Here is a 26,069-nt window from a genome sequence, read left to right as displayed (position 1 = left end):
ATGGATACAGGTTGTTGGGTCTTTCATTTTTGTTACTCAAGTACAGTGCCCAGCACCTGAAAATGTATGTTGATCAAAGCAAATAAAATGAGAAGACCCCCCCATCAAGGTCCCTGCTCAGCGGGGAGTCTGCTTCTCCCTCTGCCCCCACCCCTGCTAGTGCTCTCTCTCAATTAAAAAAAAAAAAAGAAAGAAAAGAAAAGAAAAAAAGAAAGAAAAAAAAAGCAAACAAATTGAAAGCAAGAACCTCCACCTAGAAAACCCCAGAATTCAGCAGTGATCCGTCAGTTGTCAAATGTGATCACCTGCTCCCGGTAACCCCCCCCTCCCCAATCCTTCCAGGAGCAGAGGACACCTAGCTCTTAAAACTCCTTGGTTAGATTTCATCTACCCTCCGTGGCAGGGACTCTTGCAAGGTCTCCGATCTCTTCTCTACTCATCACACTGACTCTATGGTGCTTTTGATGGTAAGATTGTACCATTATTTTGTGTAGCATCAAGAAAAAAAGGAAGTCTGCCCATCAAACTGACTACGCTCCCTTGCCACTAGCATTTTCACGTTTTTTGTACTAAAAGATCTCTTTGAGCTTTATTGACATAGAGACCTGATCATACAGTATTCCTGTGCATACATGGAGGAGAAAATAAAAAGAAAAACAAATGGAAGGTATCGCTAAAACTTCTCCGAGGGGGACTCCCCAGAATCATTTTTGATCAAAGTCATTGTCTGGTGTTACCTCGCTAAGAGGAGATTGGATTAATCTCCTGCTCAGAAATCCCTTCAGTGACTTCCTACCGCAGAGCAGAAAGAACTAAAGCAACGTGTTTAAAGGTTTATCATACACCAGAATCGTCCTCTCCGCTAACAAGGGACCGGGCCATGCTGCTCTTCTGAAGAACGCCCATTGGGGCGGGGGTGCCTCCCAGATCACTGGCCCCTTTCTGCAAGTTCTGATATGCCTGTGAGGCAGGGACAACCGCCTGAAGTGACCAGCACGAAGCCCGATTCAGAGAAGTTACAGCGGGAAATGTGCGTGCTAAACTGAGGTAAGACGGGACTTCCCAGTCTCCTTCCAAGGCTCACTCTTCCCTTCCTTTCACCAGCTCCTCCTTGCTGCCCCCCACCCTCGGACCCTCTCCTTCAGAAGAGCTTTCTTTAGAAAAAGCTCGCCTGGAGCGCATATTACATCAGATGGCTGGGCCCTGCCCCCCAGTCTCAGATTAGAGGCCTGGGTGGGGCTGGAAATTTGCATTTCCAACAAGCTCCCAGGTGCTTCTGGTCTCCGGACCACACTTTGAGAACCACTGCGTAAAAGACCTTGTTAGACCCAAAACCCCACTCAGATTCCATTCTTGAGCTCTAGGCCCGGATTTCCAACTCTCCAGAGATCAACTCAACACGTCCCAAACTTTGTCCATGACCCCGACCCCTTGCTCCCAGAAGGCCCTTCTTCCACCAGGAGAATTCTTCTTTCTAGGTTTCCTTGCCCCCAATAACCTCACCATCCCCCTAGCAGCCTAAATTTGAAACCTAAGGGGTCAGTCTCAAACCAGCCGTGGTTTTTATACTGAATCCACTTCCAAAAGTTTCTCCGGCCTAACCTCGCCTTTTAACCCTCCTGCCACTGCTGTCCTGGATGCCTCCAGCTGGACGGTTACCCGGATCTCCTCACTGGACTATGAAAACTGCCTGCTGAGTGGACCACCCACCCCTAGACTCTCCCACTTCCAGACCATCTTTCCTGAATTATCTTGACAGAATTACTTCGCTAAAAGGAGATTGGATTAATCTCCTGCTCAGAAATCCCTTCAATGACTTCCTAGCGCAGAGCAGAAAGAACTAAAGCAACAGAGTTTAAAGGTTTACCAGGCACTAAGCTGAGAACTTGACACGCAGGTCTCATTGACTTCGGCTATCTGCAAGAACATTCCAGCAGCAAAAACTGTTATTAGCCCCTTTGGTCCCATTTCCTTGATGGGGAAATTAAGGCCCAGAGAAACGAAGTAACTTGACCAAGTTGACCAAGAAAGGAATTGTCTGTCAAGTTGGGATTCTAAGCCAGGTGAGACGGCCCTCGAATACTTTTACACTCTTCTTTCACAACGGCCAGGAAGCGCCTGTGACATCCAGCCTCACGCTGCGTTCCCTCTCCGTCCTTTGCCACTGAGCCCCACTGGGCCCCACTCCTGCTGTCTTTCTGCCAGGCATGTTCACCTTTCACTCCTGCTTGCGTGGCCTTCCAGACGCCGTGACTGCCCTGACTGGGCTGTCTCACCTGACTTGCATCCTGGCTGTGTCTCTGAAAGGAGGAACTATGATTGGTTTTTCCCCTCGTTGCCCCAGTGCCCAGCAGAGCACACACCATCTGTGGGTTTAATGGACTCTGTGTACAGATGAGGAAACTGAGACCAGAGGACCCAAGTCCCTGCCCAAGGTCAGCCGGCTGGTCAGGGGCAGGGCTGGGACAGCAACCTGCTCCTGAGCCCCACACACTGCTGGCCCTGGCTCTGCAGCCCCCTTGTCTCCAGTCCCCTGGGATCCCCAGCCTCATTCTCCAGGACAAAAGGCCTGGAGGTGGTCCAAGGCAGGATAACCCATCGATCATCTCCCTACCCCCTTCCTGGGGGAGTTTCCTTCCAAGCCTACATCTGGGCCCCCAATGAGCAGAAGCAGCACCTGCCAGAACTTTCTTACTTGCTCTCCTCATCTTAAGTCACAGACCCAGGAGCTGCTCCTAGGGCCTCCGGGTGACACATGCCCTGGGGATGTAGGAAGGGGTACAGGGTGGCTTTACCCTTCCCACAGCAATGTGTTCATGTGGCTTCCACTCCACCTAGAAGTCGTCCGAGCGCAGCACTGCCCATGCCCTCCAGGGCCCTCCCCAGCCTCCCTGCCCCATCTCCTTCCCTGTGCCTCCCTCCCACCAGCCACCCTGGCCCTCTTTCTGGTCCTGAGACACATCAGCTGTTTCCTCTGCCTGGAGGGCTGGCCCCAGGATTCTTGCAGTGCTTTGCCTTACCTTGAAAGTCATCTCAGCACAGCCTTTCCAAATCCTCTGTCTAAATTAGACCCTCCGTCCACCACCTTTGGTCCTGCTCATTCACAGCACTTGTCTCGAGTGTGTCATGATGCATCTTTACGTGCTATCGTGTTGACTGTCTGGCTTCCCCCCCAGATGGCAACCCCAGAGGCCCAGGGCCCTTGCTCCTCCCTCAGCTCCCAGCACAGTGGCACTCAGTAAATATTCAACACAGAACTAAATACCTGCTTCATAAGCTCAAATGTAAGGCAGGTGTGTCCCCCCGCCAAACATTGTCCTTTAGGAAAAGAAATTGCTTAATATCCGAGGCTTGATGACATCTCCTGACAGAGGAGCTATGGCCATCACTTTATATTGACCGACCATCGTGACACAGGCCCCACAGCCCCAAGGAGACCTCAGTCAGTGCTAGTCATCCCACTGAATCAGTAACAAGGGAATAAAGAAATGTCACACGAACGTGGTTATTCCCAGGAACAGAACCTCACGATTACAAATGCTGAGTGCCAAAAGCCGTTTGAGCACCTAATACATTGTAGAAATCAGGACTGTAAATCGACACAAATAAAAAAGAACTAATGGTCTGGGAACCAGACTTACAGTTCAAACTGAAATTTTTAGGAACAGCAGCACGTATCCACTCATAAAATTTCAAGTAAGATGGAAGGAAAGATGGTGTGCTCTGAAAAACTGTGTCAAGTAACTCCAGAAGTGGCCCCCAGAAAAGGCAAAGGAGCTTTCGCCGAAGCTCTGTGTGAGAAGTCTGATACACCTTGCTTCACAAAATGTGAGAAGTTGTTTTCAAAAAATATATAGGGTTTTACATATATGTGACTCAAAATATACGGGTATAATTAAAATTAACACATTGTTTTAAGTAGACATTTGACTAGTTTATCTAGATCCCTGCAAGTCTGCATACGCAAACTGGCCAAACTTCTTTGGTTTGTCCTCATTGGGAAAAGGGGGGTCACTGTGGAGATGAACCTTCTGCACGGACACACTGAGAACTTCGTAGGCACCAGGCACTGTTGGAAGACGTGGGGTTCAGCAAAGATCAAAGTAATTGCACCCTATTCCTTAGGAGCTTACAGACTTCCTAGGGCACCAGTCAAGTCCTGGCAAAACCCGGGCTGTGTGCTAAGCGTTGTAGACGGGGCGGTGGGCAGAAGGTTTACAGGAGCGCCCAGGAGGTGTGCCCCCTATGCCAAATGAGAGGAGGAAGTGGGAGAAAAGTTCTGGGAGGAAATGCCAGCTAACTGGAGGCCTAATGGACAAAAGTAGAGGCTAGAGGTTGGGGGAGGAACGCGCGCAAAGTTTAGAAACTGACGGCGTGCAACCAATTCTGGGAACTGGAAAATAGAGCAGTCAGGCTGGCCCACAGCCTGCAAGGGAGAGTGGCAGGGGATGAGGCTACCAGGTCAGTGTGGGGCAATCCCAGAGGACATCCTCAGTCACGTCCTGGAGCTTCCATTTACCCAAAAGCAAGACAGGAGAGTGCCATGCTCAGATGTGGGTTCAGAACAGTCTCCCTGGCAGCACTGAAGCAAGCAGACTGGGAAGGGCTGAGCCTGGCAGCCCGAGACCGGACTAGACGCTACTGTGGTCAGTGGTCAGTGGCCGCCTGCAAAGGACCAGGGCAAATGGAGAGAAGTGTCAGGTCAGGGGACATGAAGGAAGGAGACTGCACAGGACATAGCTGCTGGGACATTGGTTTGGGATGGGGGCAGGAAGCAAAGTTAGGGGTAAGAACCACTCCTGGCCTGCACGCCATGGGAGCGACCACTGGAGCACCAGGAAAACCCTTCCATGGCAGACACACAGCTTCCGTTCAGGACTTGCTGCATTTGGTGCTTCCGGGACACCCAAGTGGAGGGGTTCTTTAGATGTCAAAGGCACTGGAGCATAGCAGGGACACTGCTGCACCAGCTCTGGAAATGGGACTCATCTGGACTCCAGAGGCAACTGCAGCACGGGGCAGGACACACTGGGCACACACGATGGGTCAAGAATTCAGAGGAGGAAGGTAAGGGGGGGGGCTGGAAGCTAAGGGTCGGGGGATATGGATGCTGTTTTCCTTTTAGACTGGCGATACTAGAGGTATTTAAATGCAGATGGAAGGAAGGAGACTAGAGAGTGAGAAGATAAAAGCGAAGTGATAGTGGGTAGGAGGGTCTCTAGGAAGTGGGGAGGAGGTGGGACTCATAGCCTGAGAAGAGCAGAGCTGGGGTTGGGGGACCTCTCCCAGCCTTCAGCGAGCAGCACAGAACCCTGCAACCCTGAAGGTGACACGGATACAGGGGACAGTGGGCAGGTCCAGGGGCATTCTCTAGCTTCTCAATGCAACAGGAGGCAAGGGGATCCAGCTTGGGAAAGTCCCCCAGGTGGCTCCCCCAAAGGCCACCTCATTACTTTGGTATTCATTACAAAGGTCTGCATTACCATGAGGTCAGGATCACCGTCCAGAAAGGGGCTCCAGGGGCAGACTCCCGTTGCCCAAATTCCGAAACCTGTTGTATAAGCCCAGGGACGCACATTCAAGTACAGGAGAAACCAGTGTACCTAACCAGCAAGTTCACTCCAAGCAGAAGACCTGCGGGGGCAACTAGATCGTAATCAGAAAGATGTTAATCACATCAACTGAACGTTTAATGACATCAGTCTGTCCCTAGGCTGACTCTCAGTTCCTAGGAGCCATGCCTTGGCCAAAGTCTGCCTTTTTTTTTTTTCTATGCCTCTGGGGAGGATCAATCCTCTTGGATGAGCACATTTTTTACTTTAGATATGCTAGCAAATTCAATCAGGTTGAGGATTATCTCCTTTGCCAGGGAGCCCTGGTGTCCTTTCAGGAAGGTACCTTTTCTGTGGCTAAATTCATCTGTCCAGGGTGTCATCATCACCTCCAGCACTGACAACAAACTCCCTTTCGCATAGAATGGGGCAGGACAGGGCGGGCGAAAGGTGCACTACTCCTCTACTCGGGGCTGACTCTAAGCCCCCTGAGGGCAGAGGGACTGCGCCTGCCTTGTTCAGTGCTGTCTGTGCAGGGGAGTGCAGACTGTATAAAGGGCCAGACAGTAAATGTTACAGGTTTTGTAGCCAGGTCTCCACGGAACTCAATTCTTCTGTTGCGTCACCAAAGCAGCCAGACTCCCATGTAAATGAATAGGTGGGGCAGTGACCTAATCCAACTTGACCGACAAAAGCAGCTCAGCCTCCAGGCGGTGCTTAGCCCACCCCTCCAGGCCCCTTCCCCCAGCCAAGCACAGCCAAGCACGCGCAGAGCGCTCCATCAGACTTACAGAGAAGAAATGGCTGGGGGTCATGGACCATGAGAGACTGTGGACTCTGGGAAACAAACTGAGGGCTTCAGAGGGGAGGGGGGTGGGGGAATGGGATAGGCCGGTGATGGGTAGTAAGGAGGGCACGTGTTGCATGGAGCACTGGGTGTTATACACAAGTAATGAATGGTGGAAATTTACATCAAAAACTAGGAATGTACTGTATGGTGACTAACATAATAAAAAATTATTATTAAAAAAAAAAAAGAAAAGGCTGGGGGTGCCTGGCTGGCTCAGTCAGCAGCATGCAATTCTTGGCCTCAGGGCTGTGGGTTCGAACACCACTTTGGGTGTAAAGATTACTTAAAAATAAAATAAAAATTTAAAAAAAAGGAAGAAATGGCTACCGGAGAGTTTTTTCCTTAAGTCACTGTGACATCCTTGATTCTCTAAACTTCTTCCCACACTGGTGTAGCACTTAAGTGGGAGACAAAAGTGATCTAAGGAGGGAGACCGAAGGTGAGTCAGCATGAGTTTCAGAGCTTTCCAAGCATTCACATAAATTCATGAATGGATCATTCTGTGACGGAAGGCCCTCCGTCCGTCCAAGTCATCAGACTTTCTAATAAAAATGGTCTGAATAGCCTCCTTAAATTGGGGAGGTGCTTAGGGGACCATAAACTGGTTTGGAGCCTAAGGCCAGGCCTACAGACTCACAGGCTCTAAGCCTTCCACTCGAGCGACTTGAGGACAGGTGCCAAGTCCCTCTCTCCAGCTTCCAGCCCATACCTCACTCAGAGCACGCATATGGTTCCCACTTGTTTCTGAGGTCATTCTATAGGTCACTGTTCTCTTTATACTCTGTTTCCAAATTTTCTATAGCCATCAGGTCCAGAAACAACAAAGTCAAGATCAACGTCAGGCCAAAACCAGTTAATAAAAATAACCAGAGCAAACCATCAGTTTTAGAGTGTACTTTCTCCCTGTTCTAGATGGAAACCTCTTCCTGGTTCTAAACAAGACCCAGGGCTTGTGACAAAGAAAGAGGCAAGAACAGTTCAATCCTGACGCACCAAATGCTGCTGTTTGTCCTCAGACTTCCAGGAAAAGATCATTATCCTCTTCGTGGAGCGAATAACGAGAGGAGTGTTTACAGACCCTTCAACATGCGGGCTCCCGACATGCTGAGTGCATTCTCAGCACCCAGACCTCTGCTGAGTCTACACGAGCCTCTGCTTTCGGAAAACGCGACCCAGAACCCCTCCAGCCCTTTTAAGGAGCAATACGGAGTGAAGAAAATGGGACTGTCTCCTAAGAAGCAATTTTTCAAAAACTGACCTCAAAGAATCTAAAATAACGGCAATCTTACCAAGACCACCTTCCGATCCAGGAAGAAAACGTTGCCATCTCTGTAACTTAAATTGGGTTAAACATCTCCTGTCTGTCAGATACCCAATGACACTGACTGGCTATCAGACCAGAGGAGGTCTTCAACCCTGGCAGAGGCAGGAGACTTAGAAAGACCACACAGTGCTTTTCAAATACAGAGATTCCAGGGCCTCCTCCCAGGCTCAAGGGTATGAAGCTGGCAGGGACTGGGATGTGTTCCTTCACCCTTCTGGACACCAGCATAGTGCCTGACGTGAACACATTTAATTAATATTTGCTGAAAGCACCGTGTATCACGGCTCCTTCTGGGGAAGGTACAAGAAAACCAGGTCTGGGGTTTTAGGAAAATGTACTTATTGCTGTACTCTTTTGCACTGGTTGAATTTTTACTTTTTGAGGGTTCATTAAAAAAAATATTATCTATTAACTAAAATAATTTAAATCCTAAGTCAAAATAATGACACCGTTTTACTTAAATATATATAATTACAAAAGCCAGCTCAGTGAGATAAATTATGTGTCTGTTGTCTTAGTAGTACGTCCTAAGTGACATCATCAAGTGGAAGTACTACTTGGAAGCATTTATTTAGCACCTACAAGGTGCCGGCAATGTTCAAAGTGCCTTATACACATTAAGTCACTTATTCTTCTTTTAACACCTCTGTGTGAGGAAGGAATGATAGCGTCTCACCTTACTGAGGAGGACATAAGCCCAGGGAGAAACTGAGGCAGGATGCCCAGGGGCATTTAGCTGTTAGATAATGGATGGTGTACCCAGGAAGATAGTCACTACACCCCAACACCTCAACTAATATGTAGAACTGGAAACATGGCCAATCCTGAGGCCCTCAACTGACTTAATAAATACATCGTCACGGGAAATTTAAACAAATTATTTGTTGAACGAATAAACTGCAAGTCATCCCAGGAAAGCTCAGCCTGACTCTTTCAAAAGTGAAATGAGGAAGGGGGGAGGAAGGACACCCTCAGGACAGCCAAGGCAGGGCCAGGGACAGGACAGGTGCCCCCCGGGTTTTGTCCCGTCTGGTTACGAATTCTGTCCTGAAATGGCATCAGCTCACCTCAGTTCCATGCATGAGGAGGGCTTTTGCATCCTGCCGACAGGACAAGGGCTGGCGCTTTGCAGGTGTTCGATAGAAACAATGAATGGCGCGAGTGCTCCACCCACAGCCCGCTGCAGTACGAACCTGGCCTACCGAGCACAAGGCCACCTCGGGGCTGGCCCCTGTGCCATGAACTCAATAACCGTTCTATGAGGGTGGACCCATCACCACCCCCCATTTCCCTTGGGGTGACTTTACGGAGAGCACCCGCCGGGGCTCCTGCACACCTTCAGAGGAATAAATCACTCGTGTACCCTCTGGGCGAGGCAGCACCCTCCTAGCCATCGGAACACGATTCGGCTGATACACAGACGCACCGTAGAAAGCCCTTGAAGACAGGCCACGCTGGGATCAGACAGGGTGAGTGGGTTTCCCTTGCTCTGTTGCCCTGACTCTTTCCCAATTAAGAAAACCACGTTTCACTTGTGCAATTAAAAATCAAAACAGGGGTGCCTGGGAGGCTCAGTCGGTTAAGCGGCGGACGTGGTGATCTCAGGGTCATGAGATCGAGCCTCACAGGGCCAGGCTCTGCGCTCAGCGGGGAGTCTGCTTGAGATTCTCCCTCTGCCCTGCCCCAGACTCTTGGCAATGCTGCCTCTACCAGAGAGAGGCACATGCACAGTGACGCATTTGCGTGGATTTTCTTTGTGTTTTCTGGGGTGCCACGGGGTGCCACATGGTGCCGTTTCAACGACAGTCCTGGAGTTCAAGTCTCGTCAGGAATCCCGAAAGAGAAACCCCGAGAGGCGGGGAAAGGGACCCCAGGGCACCCCTGCCATCGCGGCGCCCGACCCCAACCCGGCAAGCTGGCGGGCATCCCCCGGTTTCCCGCCGCACCCACCCAGGCCCTGCCCTGCCGGCACGCACCTTGGATGGTCCTCTTGAAGAAGGCCTTGCAGGCCTCGCAGGAGGCCACGCCGTAGTGGTAGCCAGAGGCAATGTCCCCGCACACGAGGCACAGGCGCTTGGGGATGGCGTTGAGCATGTACTCGCACTTGATGGCCGAGTCCTCCATGAGGCCGCTGGCACAGTCCTCGTAGCTCTTGCGGCACGGGGTGCCGCCCAGCCCGGCGCCTGCGAACATGGGCGGCGAGTCCAGACCATTGGCGTGGGCGCCCAGGGCCAGGCCGAAGCCGCCGCTGGCGTCAGATGAGCCGCTGGGGCTGTGGTGGCTGAGGGCGTCGATGCCGGACGATGGGCTGGACGGCTCTGTTTTGATGAAGGAGCCGCAGCTGGAGCCCAGGTGCCGGTCGTCCGCGGACATTCTGTTCAGCAGCCTGTGGACACAGAGCGCGGGCAAGTCAGCTCTGCCGAGGGTGCGGTGGGTGTGACACCCGCCCAGGAATTAGCTTTGGGCTCTGGGCACCAAGTGGGCGGGGTGGCTGGGAGGGGCTCAATGCTAAGGCGTTGAGATAAAATGCTGGCCCAGAAGGTCAACTGGTCAGGACACCGCACAGCCCAGAGCAAGTTTCTGGCGTTACCCGCCCCCCCCAGAACCTTCTGAGTCTTCAAAGAAAAAAACTATGTTTGATCAATAAACTTCAGGTTAGGCACATTGCTGGCATGAGGGTGACAGAAAGTGGTAACAATTCAGACAAAATAGTTGGCCGACCTTCCTGCAAGACAAGACTGCGTGGTGGCTACAGGTGAGAGTCTGGGTGTGCCGGGCCCTGGACCCGACACCCTCAGTACAGTGACCTGATAACCCATTTCACCCAGCCCCACCAGGGCTTCTGGCAAGCCCAAGCTTGGAGCTTTCCCGATGGGCCACCATCACTGAGACTGGGACTAGAAAGGCCAGGCAAGGCACCTGGCCAGGGCAAGAGGCAGGGCTGGTGACAAAGGCTGCCCCCTGGGGTTTGCCTGTGGCCCAGGGCACATTTGGAAGGTGGCTCCAGGCCCCCTCCCTCCTGTCCCATCTAGTCCTTTAGCAGTCTGGCTTCCCAGCCCCACCCGGCCCCAGAGACTGTGTCCGTGAGGCAGCACGAGGGGGCCTTCCAACACCAGCTCTGGGCATCCCTGGTGACTTTTTTTTTTTAAAGATTTTATTTATTTATTTGACAGAGATAGAGACAGCCAGCGAGAGAGGGAACACAAGCAGGCGGAGTGGGAGAGGAAGAAGCAGGCTCATAGCAGAGGAGCCTGATGTGGGGCTCGATTTCATAACGCCGGGATCACGCCCTGAGCCGAAGGCAGACGCTTAACTGCTGTGCCACCCAGGCGCCCCAATCCCTGGTGACTTCTTAATCCTAAATTTCAAGCTCTGAGTGTCCCTGTCTCACCCCCAGAGTCAAGGGAGCATTACGAACATGACAGGATCACTGTGAAGGGTCAAAAGATTCCCAAAATTAAAGTCCCTCCTCCCACGCTGGGTGGGGGAGAAGGCCAGCAAGGTGTGACTCTCCCACGGGGTCCCAGGACAAGGGGAAGAGCTTCTCTCCAAAAGCACGAGAAAAGCTCACCGCAGGGTGTTGAAGGTGGACGTTTAGGGAAAGCCAGCTGGGGCCCGCTCTCAAGACCTCTGGGGCCAGCCAGGATTGGCAGTCAGAAGGCTGGGTCAGGGTCTATGGGTCCCTGGCCTGGCCTGGCTGTGTGGAGGTTAGGAGGGCCCAACGCTTATGCCCACGGAGCAGGTGAAAGGAAAGAGAGAAAGTCCCTGGAGAACAAAAAGGGCTGACGGGTCAGAGGTAGGGCCCCATGAGCAGATTGATGTTTCCAGCGGGGAGGGAGGGTCTCAGTGCTGGAGGGACTACTGGGTCGGACCCGCAGTCCTACCCCCAGTAATGCTCAGGGGGAGCCCCTGTTTCCTGAGCAGTCCATGGAGGAAAGGACTGGTCACCACCCAGGGAAGGGGCTGCTTTGCTACCCCCACAAAGCCCAGCCGCACCCCACCGAACGCAATCTCATGACGGGGAGGAGCCTTCGCCGTCCCTGGTGTCACTAATGATTTCACGGTTAGCCCACCTCCCGAGGGGTTCTCCTATCCATCTACATCTGAACCGTCCAGAGACAGGGAACTCACTGCCCCATGGGCGGTTCTAATCAGAACTTGGGAGCTGCAGATGCAAAGATAAAAGATACGCGTAAGGCTCCTACTCGCAAGTTTATTTACTGGAATGTGGTGCTTGAAGCCAGAGGCTCTCAGGTGTCTTGTTCCAAAACAAATGTTCCCAAGTCCTCGGAGATGCCTCTCCTGCAAGCCCCAGGTTTCCCTTACATCGGCAGAGGGTGCCCCAGTCGAGGGTCTCCTCTGGGTCCTTTAACAGCTCCGGCTGGTGCCCTGTCATCCTCCTGGGTTCCACATGGCCACCTGCCATCCCTCCATCCACCTGCAGGTCCCTGGTTTGTCCACAGGCAATGCCATCAGCCTGGTAGGACATAATCCAGACAGAAAATCTGCCCGAGTAGGCACAAGTGCACTTCTGGGGGGGGGGGGCTTCCCACAGCGTTCCTACACAGGGTGGGCAGGGAGAGCCAACCAGGGGCCCTTTTATCTGTAATCCTGCTGCTCGTTGCTTTAGGCTCTGCAGGTCCCAGGAACACCCCAGGCGCACCGTGAGCCCTGCTGGGGAGACAGCTCACAGACCCCAGCCCTCCATCCCCACGCCTCCCCCAAACTGGAAAGAACTTGAGATTTCAGGAGATACACCTGACATAAGCAGTGATTCTAGCAACTACAGTGGCCCCCCACCCCCCCATCTGTGGTTTCAGTTCCCCATGGGATCATCAGGTCAGTAGTAGCCTAACACTACGTCACAATGCCTACGTCATTCACCTCACTTGGCCTCCTCACACAGGCCTTTTATCATCTCATCTTCAGAGACTCCAGGGACAAAGGAAGCAAACTTGACCCTGGCCTCCGGGTTGCATGGAAATTCAGTCAGTAATTTATTGGCTGCATCCCAGTTGTGTGTGTCGGGGGTGGGGTAGGGGTGGGGGGTCTGCTGAGGATTTCATTCCTGCAGCCTTCTCTTTTCCCATGGCCATTATTTTGCCACCACCACGTCCCCACCAAATGTCTTTTCCAGGGAGAGTCAACGCCTATTTCAGGCACCTACTATGTGCCAGATGCTGACCAGAGAACGGGACGGGTCCTAACAAGCACAGCCCAGGATCTCAAGAAGCTCGTTCTCTCTCAGGAAGGGCAGACGCGAAACAAACACAAATGTGCAGAGCACCAGAAAGTGTGTGCAGAGCACCAGAAAGGGCCAGGGATGTCTACGAGGCTCACAGGGGCTCCCTGCCGTGTCCTATTGGTCTCGCTGCATTCATTCACTGGTTCATTCATTCGTATTTGCAGACTGAATGAAGACCTCCCTCCAGGCGGGCACAGCTTCTCTTCTGTGTTGAAAGCTCCTTCCAGACTCTTCTGTCTGTTTTTCCAAGCTCAGGAGCTGCCTGTATACCCCTCTGGTCCGGAGGCAGCTGGGCTAGTTAGCAGCCATCCATCAAGAGCAGTCACATGTGAGACGCCTTCTTTTGTACCATTTGTTTCCTGCTCACAACCTGTCTGCCAGACATAATTATTCCCACTTTACAGAAGAGAAAACCTGGAGCTTGAAGTTTGTGCCAGGTCACTAGAGATAGCAGAACCCAGGATCCAAACCAGTCCCGTCTGACTGCAGACCCAAGCTCTTAGCTCTGTGGCCTCTGCCTCACGTAAGACCAGGCCTCGGCAAGAGCTGCCTCTGGCTCGCAGCCCTCGAAAGCTGCAGAGAAGAGCTCCAAAGTCCTGGACCTTCCGCACTATCATTTCTTCACCTGCAGTGTGAGAGTCGAGAACTCTCTGGGGACACAGAGACCCTCTAGGCTGTCTGGTCCTGGATGCCCTAGGCAAGGAACGAAATGTTGCTAGAGAGGCCAGAGCCTCCAGGAAAATCCTGTCTCCATCTGTCCTGACCTCTGGCACATCATTCATTCACTCAAAAGCAAAACGTAAAGGAAGGACGGGGGAAAGAAGTCCAGGAAGAGGACAGAGAAGAACTGGCCAGAGGAGATGAAGAATAAAAAGCGAGCATGTCTTGGAAACGCAATGAGGAGGGAGTGGCAGCAGGTCACAGGTGGTTACAAGGTCAGGGGAAGTCAGATGGGGCAAGTGTCCACTGCAGTGAGCGTCTGGTGGCTGGTGACTTCACCAGGGGTGTGTCAGGGCATGGTAGGGATGGAAGCCACATTGCTGTGGCTGGAGGAGACAGTTCTTTTAAGATAGTTTTTTTAAGATTTTATTTATTTGAGAGAGAGAGAGCATGAGCAGGGGGAGAGGCAGAGAGAGAAAGGGGGAAGCAGACTCTCGGCTGAGCAGGGAACCTGAAGCGGGGCTCGATCCCAGGCTCCTGGGATCATGACCTGAGCTGAAGACAAAAGCTTAACCAACTGAGCCACCCAGGCGCCCCTGGAGGAGTCTGGCTACAATAGGTAGAGAAGGGTATGAGGGTGGGGTTCCTCCTGGCACACCTTCAGGCAGGACCATCCACTTGAACTTGGAGACTATGGGGGCAGAGAAGGAATGTTTTGTTGTTATTGTCGGCAACTGCTGGTTTCTTTGATGAGGAGGGGGTGTGTTAAGAATGGACGGAATTTGGGGTTGCCTGGCTGGCTCAGTTAGTAGAGCACCCAACTCTTGATCTTGGGGTTGCAAGTTCGAGCCCCACGCTAGGTGTAGGGGTTACTTAAAAAAAAAGAATGGAAGGAATTTAAGACATTTAAAATAGAATCCACACTTTGTACTGTGTCCTGGGTGATCCTGACCCTACCTACTGACCCGGTATAATTACCCATCGCCCCCCCTTCTCTCCTCAAATTAGACAATGGATTATATGGTGACTCTACATTCAATGCTAACAGTAAAGACCGAATCAAGATGGAGAGACTGAAGGTATTAAAGGTAGAAAATGTCTCTGCAAGCGGGGCCCAGAAGTCTGAGTTTCCCCGTGCGTTTGCTTTAGCAGCCGGGATGTGACTCTCAGAGGCATCAGGTTTGCGGAGCGCGGGAAGGACGCAGCCAGAGGGTTCATGGAGTCTGGAATGCAGGGAGAGAAATGAGCGGAAGCAATGAGAGAGGGACAGAAGCGGGTGGGTGGCGGAGGGGACAGCTGAGACCCCTCACCTGCCCGCCCGTTCCACTCAGTGAAGCCAGAGGCGCAGGGAGTGAAGGCTGTGGGCAGGAAGTCCAGGCCAAGCAAGGGAGCTTGCCACAGAAGCTGTGGAGGGAGGAGAGAACGGAAGTCGGGGCAGCCCTGTCTCCTCCAGCAGCTGAGATCTGGGTTCCTCACCCCCGGTGCTCCTGACGTTTGGGGCAGGGCAGCTCTTCGCCGCAGGGCTGCCTGTGCGCGGCAGGGTGTTCCAGAGCATCCCTGGCCTCCACACCCGAGAGGCCAGTAGCCGCCCCCTCCCTGCCCCACGGAGGACAACGCAAACCTCCAGACAGGGCTGAATGTTCCCTGGGGGAAAATCCTCCCCCACCCCCCTACGACAACCACTGACAGAGATGTATGAGGGAAGAGGGAGAACAGCGGGGTCCAGGAGCAGAGGGTTGAGCCAAAGAATGGAGCAGGTCTCGGACAGAGGGGGTCAGAGCAGAAGGGGCAGAAGTGGGAGGAAATGGGGGGGTGGGAAGGGCCAGGAGCACAGTGGTCTCTGGGGGTGCACGCTGAGGTAGAGCAAAGGAAGGAGCGAGAAAGCTCGGGGACTGGCGATGAAAGAGCGAGAAAGCTGGGGGATTGGCGATGGGGTCAGGGAAGATGTCAGAGGCGGAGCCTGGAAGCCGAGGCCCAGGAGGATGTGGCCACGGGGTGGGTGCCCAGATGGCACGCAGGGAGGGCGCAGCCTCGGGATGAGGGGAGGTGGCTGCCCCTTCGCTCTGGGGAGGAGGGAGTCACATCGAGTCCATCATCTGTGGTTGGCTGGGACCCAGTTCCCAACTGGGTCGATGACTATTGACTTTATGGGAAGGGACCGAGGCCCCATCTAAGCCGGCTTTGAAAGAGCAGTAGCCAGTGGTCGAAGGCCCTGGAGGCATCACTGCCCCTGTGATCCACGGGTAACAGGGGCACAGCCAGAGCTGCCCTGGCCTCAATTTCACCACCATCTGATTAGGCCTGGCCTTCCTCCCACCCCAGCCAGCTCTCTGTCCCTGGCCCTCTTAGCTCAGTGTGGAGCCCTGTGCCCCAGAGTGGCCTGGCCTCTAGGGGTGCCTGAGCTCACCACGGGGGTGGGGTGGGGCTGGGTGGGGGGAACTGCCTGACAACAAAGTGGGTTGAAGATTTTCCTCATACACAGACCAACAGAATCTTGGAGATTCTGAATGAAACCCAAACTGCTGAGCTGTTTTGCCACAGCCTGGTAGAGGAGGAGAAATCCCAGGGTCCGGGCAAGGGACGACTGTAATCTTTTAAGCTGGCCTCCCAGGGATCTGGCCCCCTCACGATGGCCTGCTGGTGGGCAGGCAGCGGGAGAGAAGCTTCTGGAGGAACAGCAGCTCTTGGAGGGAAGGGGTTTGGACTGGCCTGGTTAGCCTCCGGCCTGGCCTGGTTTCCTCTGTGGGATAGAGCCCACCCCACCACACACAACAGTCCAGAGGACATGCAGAGGGGCTGTCCTCCCAGCCCTCCCTTGGCTCTGTGCTGAGGCCACCCGTGGAACAGCAAGAACAGCAGCTCTGTCACTTATGGGTGATAAGCCTGCACTCTGACAGCGGATGAGACAGTTCTGCCACATACCAGCAGCTGTCTTCGAGGTCGCTCGCTCTTGATCTCAGAGTGCTCATCTGTAAAATGGGCTCGATCACAGCACCTCCTTCATAGGCTTGTTCTGCGCGAGCATAAACTGTTGGAGGCAAACATGTAGCCCAAGCTGGTGCCGAGCAAGCACTCTGTGAACCTTGGCTGCTGTTGTGATTCTCCCAGGAAAGCCCTTCCAGAAAACTCAGCCTCCGGCCACCTGTGGTTAAACCCAGCAAAGCTCTTCCCTCAACCAAGTCCCCAGATACAGACCAGAGGATGATTCCATAAGGAACTTGCCATTTACCAGGAGGGAAAGTGGTTGGTTAGGCAAATTAAGAGGATAAATAAGCCTGAATCAGGAATCCGCTATACAGAAGGAAAATGGTTTCTGAACACTTGAGAGACTCTTATGTACATTTCCATAATTAATTGGTTAACCAGGGGGCACCCTAGCTATTCATTATAACAGACCCACAGACCCTCCAGCAAGGCTTTATTTGTGATGAACCAGCCCCTCAAGGAAACTGAACGTAGCACAGCTAAACTTCCTTTACAATTTTTAAAGACTGCAGAGGAGCCTGTAACAGGGGGACAGGACGGGGAGGACCGCCTGGCTGAATGTGAATAACCCTCCCAGCTTCCTGTTGGCACTTATTACATGGGAGGAAGGGAGGGAGGGAGGGAAGGAAGGGAGAGAGGGAGGAAGGGAGGGAGGAAAGGAGGAAGGGAGGGAAGGAGGGAAGAAGGAGGGAAGGGAGGGAGAGAGGGGAGGGAAGGAAGAGAGAGAGGGAGGGAGGGAGAGGTGGCCCACGGTGAGAAGTATTAGGAACCAAGGACTATAATTAATCCAATTCTGTACATATGAGGTCCAATAAGTATATGTTTTTTCTTAAACTCACATATTTCTTTAATTCAAACTGATTTCCCCCTGAGTAGTCTGAATCACCTCTTTTAATAAATGGTATTTTTCTCACCCCTATGTGAATGAAATCTGACATATGTGTATGTTTCAGCCATAGACCCGTTTTCCTGGACAGACAGACACACTAGCACGGCTGGAATCAGTGGACTGTAAGTTCCCAGAGATTCTGCTGCCCACCCCAGCGACCTGCAGGTGAGGCACCGAAGGCCCCGAGAAGTTGGACTCGCTCAACATTCCTAACTAGAGAACCAGGCCAGCTGGGGGGCTGCTCGGAGACACAGTTAGTGGTGGCTGAGATGAGCGGCCCACCCGCCACCGTCCCTCTGCCACGACATTCCCACGGTGCCACTCTTGTGGCACCTCGATTCTATCTGGATTTTAACTTCTCAGGAATACCTAGCTAACACCCCTCTTCTCTTTCTCCCCCTGGGGCCCCCTCTGGGACCCAGGACCGCAAAATGTCCCAAGAGCAAACTGGCTTCAGCGGCAGTCTGCCCCCCCCGCACACTGAAGCTATGGCAAAAATCTGTAATTAAGCATCTTGTCTTAGAAAGATTAGTCAAAACCAGGCTGGTCCCGGACAACTGATTGAAATCTCGTTCCACACAAATTACGGCGTGGAAAATAATGATGGGTAATTAGTGCCTTTCAATCGGAGCTTTTTATCCATGATTTTCCAGGCTGCATCCATCATAATGAAAAGAGAGACGCTCTGCCCGAAGCAGGGGGAGGCAAGTGGACGTGGAGCCGCTGTCCTGGGGCAGCCAGGAGGGTCCATCCACCAGCCGAGCTCCGGCCCACAGTGCTCAGCCACCGCACCTCATACTGGGCTCCGGGCAAATTAGACGCAGGGACCCCTCTGGAGAGACGGATTCCAAACATCAGGCTTCACCACGCTCCGCTTAGTGGAGTGCCCCCAGCAGGACCCAGAGGTGGCTGTTACTTGGGCCCTCTTGGCCAACTCTGGGCTCTGAACACCACAAAAGGGAGTGTCTGGAGGAAGGACAGCATCATGAATTCAGACGAGGTCGGGCGCGTTCAGGGTCGTATGGCCGTATACAGCGTCATGAATTCGGAGTATGTTCCCAAACACACCGCCAGCATCCTTCCTTTCAATTAGCTCCTGGAGAGCTGACTCCGCGAATTTATCTGAACACTTCTTGAATCTAGTTTTATTTTCACCCTCTATCAAGCCACAACCTGGTATAAACCTCCCACCTACTGTCACTGAACACATCTGGCAATTTCCAGATGCCACTTAATCGTCACAGTAGCCACGGTGCTGGGCCATGGAGCTTAGTGGTTGGAGCTGGACTGCCTGAGTTTGAATTCCAGCTCGGTCCCTTCCGGGGTATCGAACCCTTCTGTGCTTCAGTTTCTTCATCTGTAAAATGGGGGTGATAATTATCATATTTATGTCATAGGGTGGTCTTGAGGATTAGCGAGTTAATACAGAAAAGAGCTTAGAACAGTGCCTGGCACACAGTAAGTGTTCAGTAAATAAATGCTAGCCAAAGTTACAGCACCCCTCTTTTGGTAATGAGATGGTTTCCACTCAGAGTCCCTTAAATGTTCAGTCAATCTCACCGGAAGCAAGACTGCTTACTCTCTTCTCCTCCCAGCATTCCTCCATCTGGGCACCTACCTACCCACCACTTACTCGTGCATCTGCACGCCTCTCTGCATGCTGGAACTTCTGCCCAGAAACTCCCCTTTCAGGTGAAGGGGCTCTGTATTCAGGCACTGCCAAAACCAACTAACTGAACTAACTAGACTCTCTCCTGGGAACTGACACTTCACTCCCACACCCTCCGTCTCTTACTGGCATGAACAGCAGGGTGCGTGCACACACTCAGAGCTCCCACGTTCTTACCCCGCTGGCCCAGCTGATTGACCCAGGGTGTGCACTTGACCTGAGCGGGGCCCATGAGTCTCTCCCATGAGATGTGTGCCGTCTGGGCTGCCTCTCCAGGGACAGAAACAGTGAGAGATGGACAGCTCGAGAGCGAGCAAGGTCACGCTTCGCACCAAAGTGCAGCGAGGGAGAAGAAAATAGAAGCTGGCAGCAGAAAAGGGTGCCGGCTAGGGGCAGGGTCCTGGGAGTCCTAGTCGCTGCTGGCAGCTGCTCAAATACCCAGCAGCACGTCTGCCCAGGTGAGCGAGCACCATCTGCTTCCCTGACACAACAGCTCACTCCAGGGGCATTCTGATACTTAACCAAAGGAGCGATTCACATACCATCTCATCCATTCACCCACTCGCTGCCTCGCTCAGTCTTTCCATTCCTACTCCTCAGAGATCTACTGTGTGCCCACTATTCTAGCCCTGGGGATGGATTAGTGCACAAGGTGGGCAGGGTCCTGCCCTCAAGGAGTGACAATGCCATACTTCATTGACCTTAAGCCATGCCATTTTTTCATATTTCCACATCTTGGCAATCAGAATGTATCTTGAATCGATGGCATGCTGTAGTTTAATTTGATTAGTGGTTCCAAGAATAATGGTGCCTTTAACAATAGATGATGACATGGATTCAATGGAATATGATAAATAAGTGTAGCTGAGACTGCTCTGAGTTCACCAAAAACAATTTCATTTCTTCCAGAGACTACATTTCCCAGCCTCCTTTTCGGTGAGCTGAGGCCATTGACTAGGTCCTGGCGAATGGCATGTGGGCAAAATGATGTTAGTCACTTCCCCATCTGGCCCATCAAAATCTCCCATGGTACTCCCCGCCCTGCACCCCCTGCTCTGTCTTCCCCCATCGGCAGGGCACTCAGGATCCAGGTAGAAGGTCCAGGAGGGGGTCCCAGCGTCCCCGGGGCGGAGCCACAAACTGGAAGGAGCCGGGGCCTGTGAATAACCCCGTGAAAGTCTACCTCTCAAACATCCTCGCCAAAATGTGATACGGGCAAGCTGGAAACTTCTGCTGTGTCAAGCCACTGAAATAGTGGGATGGTACATAGCAATAGCTAGCATTAGCCACCCTAACTAATACAGGAAGTAAACAAGCAAAATAGTATGCATTCAGTTAGGGATCGGGGCAGGGGACAGAGGGTAGGATGGGGCGGTGCCAGATAGGGCGGCCAAAGAAGGCTTCTCAGAGGATGAGACATTTAAGCAGCCTCTGGAGGAAAAAAGGGAGGGAGGCACTCGGGGAAAGTGCTGTGTTGGAGGCAGAGCAGGGAGACAGACAGAGGCAGAGATAAGTCCAGGACTTCAAAGGGCCTCTGATGTGTCTGGCTGCCTGCCTTTGCTAAAGACCCCAGGGATGAGGAGATCCTTCGTTCCCATCCTCCCACCACTCGGGAGTGTTTTTTTTAAAAAAAAAGTTATTTGTCAAGAGCCAAGGGACACCTGGGTGGCTCAATCCGTTAAGCATCTGCCTTCAGCTCAGGTCATGATCCCAGGGTCCTGGGATCAAGTCCTGCATCGGGCTCCCTGCTCAGCTCCCCCTGCTTGTGCTTGCTCTCTCTCTCTGACAAATAAATAAATTAAATATTGAAGAAAAAGCCAAAATATTTCTTCTCTCTGGAACTTCTAGTTATAGTTTGATTGCTCTCTCAGGACCTACAAAACAAGTCTGACCCCCCTCCATATGACAGCCCTCCTGATTGCTGACAGCAGCTTCCTGCTCCCTGGGAAGGCCTGCCCTCATGAGGCCCAGCATCCCTCGTCCTGGAATCACTCCTGCTCACACACCTTCCGGGTACATTCTGATAGGCACAGAGCACAGCAGTACTGACACCCTTCTCATCTTAGACACTATGCCTCTGTTGATGCAACCTAAGACTGAATGAGCATGCGAGGTGCATGGCTCACACTGCTGACTCCCCTCTGCTCCTTGTGCAATCACACACCTGGGGCTCGTTTGTGTGTACCGTTGCTGGCCTAACTCCCTCTTCCCCACGTGTGTTCCTGCAGGGCAGTGTGCTGACCCAGTGAGGGGAACAATGCTTCCGTCCACCACCTGGCCAGTGCAGTGGGCCTTCCCATGTGGCCTTGTGCACAGCGTGGATGACACAGGAGGCTTGGGGCTCCCTGCACCCTTTCCTCTTCCAGATTCAATTTTTCAGTCTTTGTGCTAAGGGGCAGATGACAAAGAAACAACTTAACTCAGCTGGACAGGTGGGGGCCTGGCACTGAAGCCAACTGGGAACCTGCTTCGGACCTCTGTAATGCAGACGAGCGTGCCCACCTGCCAAGGCCTTACTCCGTGCTGGGCACGGGACCGCATGCGTGATGCCCCTTGCAACAACCTATTGAAGTAGGTACTATTATTTCCCCCATTTTACAGAGGGGCTAACTATCTTGGCAGGGGTCCCAGGGCCAGAAAGTGCTGGAGTGAGTTATAGAGCAAAAGGGAATAAATCACAATACTCCTCTGCTCAAAACAGCCAGGGGCTTCCCCTCCCACTGCCAGGAAAGCAGGAGTCCTCACGGCAGCTCAGAAGGCCCCCAGGCTCCAACCCCACCACCAGAGATGCTGTCCCCTGCCCACTCTGCCCTGTGCTCACTCTGGGCCAGCCATGCTGGCCTCCTGGCTGTTTCTTGACAACACCACTGTGCTCCCACGGCAGGGCCTCTGACCCTTGTACTTTCTTTCTTGCTGTTCCCTCTGTCTAGAACACTCCAGGCACACAGGCTCCATAAACTCGGGTTGAGTGAACAAAGGAACGAGGAGGTCTGAAAGTTGGGTGGGATAGGAGTCCCCAAGCCCCGCACCCTCTCGAGATAGGACAGTCCCGGGCCTGAGTCACAGGACAGGACCAGAGTCAGAGCCAGGAATCCAGCCAGCCCCGTTAAGAGCAGAGCCCAGAGACCCAGGCCCAAGAATCCCCAATGAAAGGACCTAAAGGATCAACTTCACCCACAGTGTTCACAGAATTCCGCTAATCCTGGTTTAAAGGCTTTACGAATGGCGTATGGATTTTTCTGACTTTGTGTTTCGTTTTTTTTAAGTACCCAAAATAATGTAATGTGTTTAGAAGAAACTTAGAGAATCTAACATTTCAGACCCACTACTTGAGAAATCTGGTTTCAAAATGTTAAAAAAAAGAGAAAGAGATTTTAATACAAAAATCAATGTCATGTATGAAACCCTTTAAGAAGTAGGGTTGGGAAAAGCTTGGCTTGACTTCAGAGCCAGAACCCTGATTCCGTACAAGAAGGAAGGGTTCACAGCCATGCCCCAACCTCAGGACCCAGGCCCAAAGGTTCTGCACTCAGGTCCCCTGGGTTTGGATCCTGGCTTTGTCACGTACTGGCCATGCTACCAGCTTCCTCATATGTTTCCCCATCTGCAAAATGGCTCATATAAAGACACCTAGCTCAGTTTCTCTGAGGGTTAAATGACACAATCAGTGCAAAGCCCCACCGCAGCACTTGCATACAGTAAGTGCTCAATAAACACAAGCCACTGCTGTGATTCTCCGCTCTCTCGGGTGCCGGTCCTTCCAGGCCCAGCAAGGGGGGTCTGACAATGTGGGTCTCAGGCATCTCCTCTAGGAACCGGACATATAAGAAGGAAATGAGGAAAGGGGAAATAGGGGACGGTGGGCGGCGGGGGTGGNGCAACCTTCATCCCACCAAGATGCTGCTGGCAATGACAGGAAAAATTGAGAGGTGGAGCCCCCCGCCCCTTCCAGCACCAATCAGGATTGGTGGGGCTCCCCATCTCAGGAAGTCTGAGCAAGCCTGGGGAACACAGGTGCTCTTGGGGGGGGCGGGAGGGGGAGGAGAAGAAGGTCCTTGTGAGTGGAGATTGGAGGGGCAGGAGCTGCTGGCAGGCAGGCCAGACCAGGACACACCTAGCCTAGCCAGCTGCCCCCTGGGACCTCAGGCTCAGACCTCGGCGCCCCCACGGCTTTACTAAACATCACTACACTTGTCTGCATCTCAGCTGCCGCGCTGGAGAACTAGGTCCAACAAAACTACCCTCTTCTCTTGGGTTGTTGTAAAGACTTCAGTGAGAAAACAGACATGGAAGCCCCTTGGAGAAAAAAACAAAAGGACAGTAATGCTGCTGTTTTAACAGAATCCAAACACTGAATTTCCTTTCTTGCTAAGCATTTATTATGCACAAAACGGTTTGCACACAGAAGCTTATTTAATCCTCACAGGAACTCTGGATTTTTAGTCCCATTTTACAGATGGGAAAATCCATCGAGGCACACAGATGTTGAGGCACACAGCTTCTAAGCATCCACTGAAGGGTCGTGCCTTGATCTAATCCATCCCAATACCCGTGTCTGGGAATTCAGCTACTCCGGGTGCCCCCACCCCTGCAAAGATCAAGGCCAGCCCCCAGGACCAGCAGGTGAACACAGCCTGCTCTGGAAGATTCTCAGCTGTTCGGAAATCCGAACACCTGGCTGTGCCTGGGTGATGGGGGCTAGGGGCCCTTTTGGAAAGGACTACCCACCCCTCCAACCTCTGTGTGCCTTGGTGGAATTAAGGGTAAATTTTGGCTTTTTCGCCTAGGTGCCAAAATTGCTTTGTATTTTTTTTCCCTTCTCTCTCTCTCTCTCTCTCTCTCTCTCTCACACACACACACACACACACACACACACACCTCAAGGGTAGAATTGCATTTTTATAGTTTACATTTCTGGGTTTTGTTTTGTTTTTAAATAAACAGCACAAGGGTCTTCGAGTTCTTACTATGTCTGATAGAAAAAGCCCAGTGACTACTGGTCTGGCTTCTGCCCCAGCTCTGAGGCTGTATGTCCCTGACACAGTTACTTGCCTTCTCTGGCCTCAGTCATTCTATTTCCCTTCCAGGAAAATGGAGACAGCTTTAGCCATCTGCCAGAGAGGCCTGAAAACATATGACATAAGAGGTGACACAGTGGGCCTTGTGGAAAAAAGCTGGACAACTGGTCCTGAGATCTACCTGGGAAGCAGGATGCCAGTCACAAGCTTTTGGCTCATGCTAGTTTCACAGGTAACTCAAGGGTTAAAAATGAAATCACCTAAGGGAAAAAAAATGCACATTACAAAATGAAACACTGCCTATAATACAATGGCCTGAAATCAATATGACATGTAAAGACTGGGAATCCATAACTCTCCAGTCTCCCGCCCTGATGCGTCTGCTGAGCCAAATGCCAGTCCTCCAGCCCCCACGACAGAACACCTTCAGCCTAGGATCGCAAGAGCAGGGCTTCTCCCCGCACATCCACTGACAGCTGCCTGCCCGCCTGCTGGCCAGCTCAGCCAGGCTACGCTGGGAGGAGCATCAAATCTGGGCCCTCCCAAGTCCACGTTCAAGTCTCTGCTCTGCTCCTTCCTCCATGACCTTCAGCAGGTTCCTGACGACCTTCTGAGCCTCGGTTTCTGAAACTCGAAAGCAGGGAAAACCCATCTTTGCTGCCTCATGGAGTTATTACGAGGATCAAATTAAGATATTATTTTCAAAAACTTCACAAAGTGTCAGCCTCCTGCAAAGTTGTCACACCCTGTGGCATCTCACAACTGGCTCCTGGACAGGAAGCGACCAAGGTCTTCGGGACAATCAGTCCCACCAGGTGCCCATCCACTAATAAAACTGAAACCCAGCTGACCAGCACTTACTGGTCCCAGTTAACCCTCATCAGGCCCCTGAAGGTAAGTATTCTCACCCCCGCCTTAAGAAGAGCAGGTCTCCTTGTTAAATGTTGCATCATGGGTTGGGGTCAGAGACTGATGACCCCAGGCCCCTCGGACTCCTGAGTTCTGAGCTTCACCTCCACATTTCTCGGCCTCTCAGCATCAGGATTCCAAATGGAAACAGAATGTTTAAAAATACAAAGGCAGAATATCTGACCAGCATGCCTCCAAACTGTCAAGTTCACAAAAACTAAGGAAGGTCTGAGAAACTGTCACAAAGCAGAGGAGATTGAAGACACAGGATAACCAAATGCAGTGCAGGATTGTGGGCCGGGTCCTGGGAGAGAGACAGGACATCAGTGGAAAAGGGAATCAAATCTGGACAAAGTACAGAGTGTCGTCAGTAGCCACGGAGCAATGTCAGTCTCTTCCCTGGCACAGACGCGCCAGGGCGACGTAAGCGATGAGTGAGGGGGAGAACTGCGCAGAAGCACACAGAGAAACGCACAGCACCAGCTCTGAGGCTTTTCTGGAAATGCCCAACTAGTCTCATAAAAAGTTTTTAAAAACTGATAAAAACTGTAAAAGCTCCAACTTGGCATCTTGAAAAGGAAGTGACAAGCCATGCATGCTGACCTGTTTTCAGGAGGCATCGACCTCCCGACCCCCGGCGCCTCCTTCACGGCCAGAGGCCTCTGAAGAAGCCTTGCTCTTCCTCGCTCCGCTCCTCTGCGCCCGTGAGTCCACTGCCTAGAACAGCTTGTCCTCCCTCCATCAGAGGTCACAGTGTGGCCTTGTTGGCCTAGAGCCACCCGAGTGATCAAACACTGAACCAGTTACCTCATTCCTACCGATTTAGACTCTGATCGTTCATCAGATGCGAAAAGTCCCATGCTTGAAATGTGACCTGTAGTATTTACTTCCAACACACACACATGTGCACACACGTGCACACACATACAAACACCGCTGGCAACAGCCTCAATACTGGTAAATAATGC

At 52.4% G+C, this 26,069-nt stretch overlaps 1 protein-coding gene across 2 annotated transcripts in view; it reads right to left on the bottom strand.

Moving 5' to 3' along the window:
• ESRRB (estrogen related receptor beta) overlaps positions 1–26,069 on the bottom strand; it is a 165,262-nt gene that overhangs the window by 41,698 nt on the left and 97,495 nt on the right. Inside the window, exons 1-2 of one of the 2 annotated variants that reach the window (XM_034643254.1) lie at positions 25,705–25,800; positions 9,703–10,112 (exon numbers count right to left, since the gene is read on the bottom strand). In XM_034643254.1, coding sequence (XP_034499145.1) covers positions 9,703–10,112; positions 25,705–25,721 — 427 coding nt within the window. In that variant the 5' untranslated portion in view covers positions 25,722–25,800. Of the gene's footprint in view, positions 1–9,702; positions 10,113–25,704; positions 25,801–26,069 lie in introns of those variants that run through there. The other variant, XM_011219082.3, reaches the window with a different exon arrangement.

The sequence above is a fragment of the Ailuropoda melanoleuca genome, chromosome 14, assembly GCF_002007445.2.
Source record: "Ailuropoda melanoleuca isolate Jingjing chromosome 14, ASM200744v2, whole genome shotgun sequence".
Taxonomy (NCBI): Eukaryota; Metazoa; Chordata; class Mammalia; order Carnivora; family Ursidae; genus Ailuropoda; species Ailuropoda melanoleuca.
This window is presented reverse-complemented; position numbering and strand designations above follow the sequence as displayed.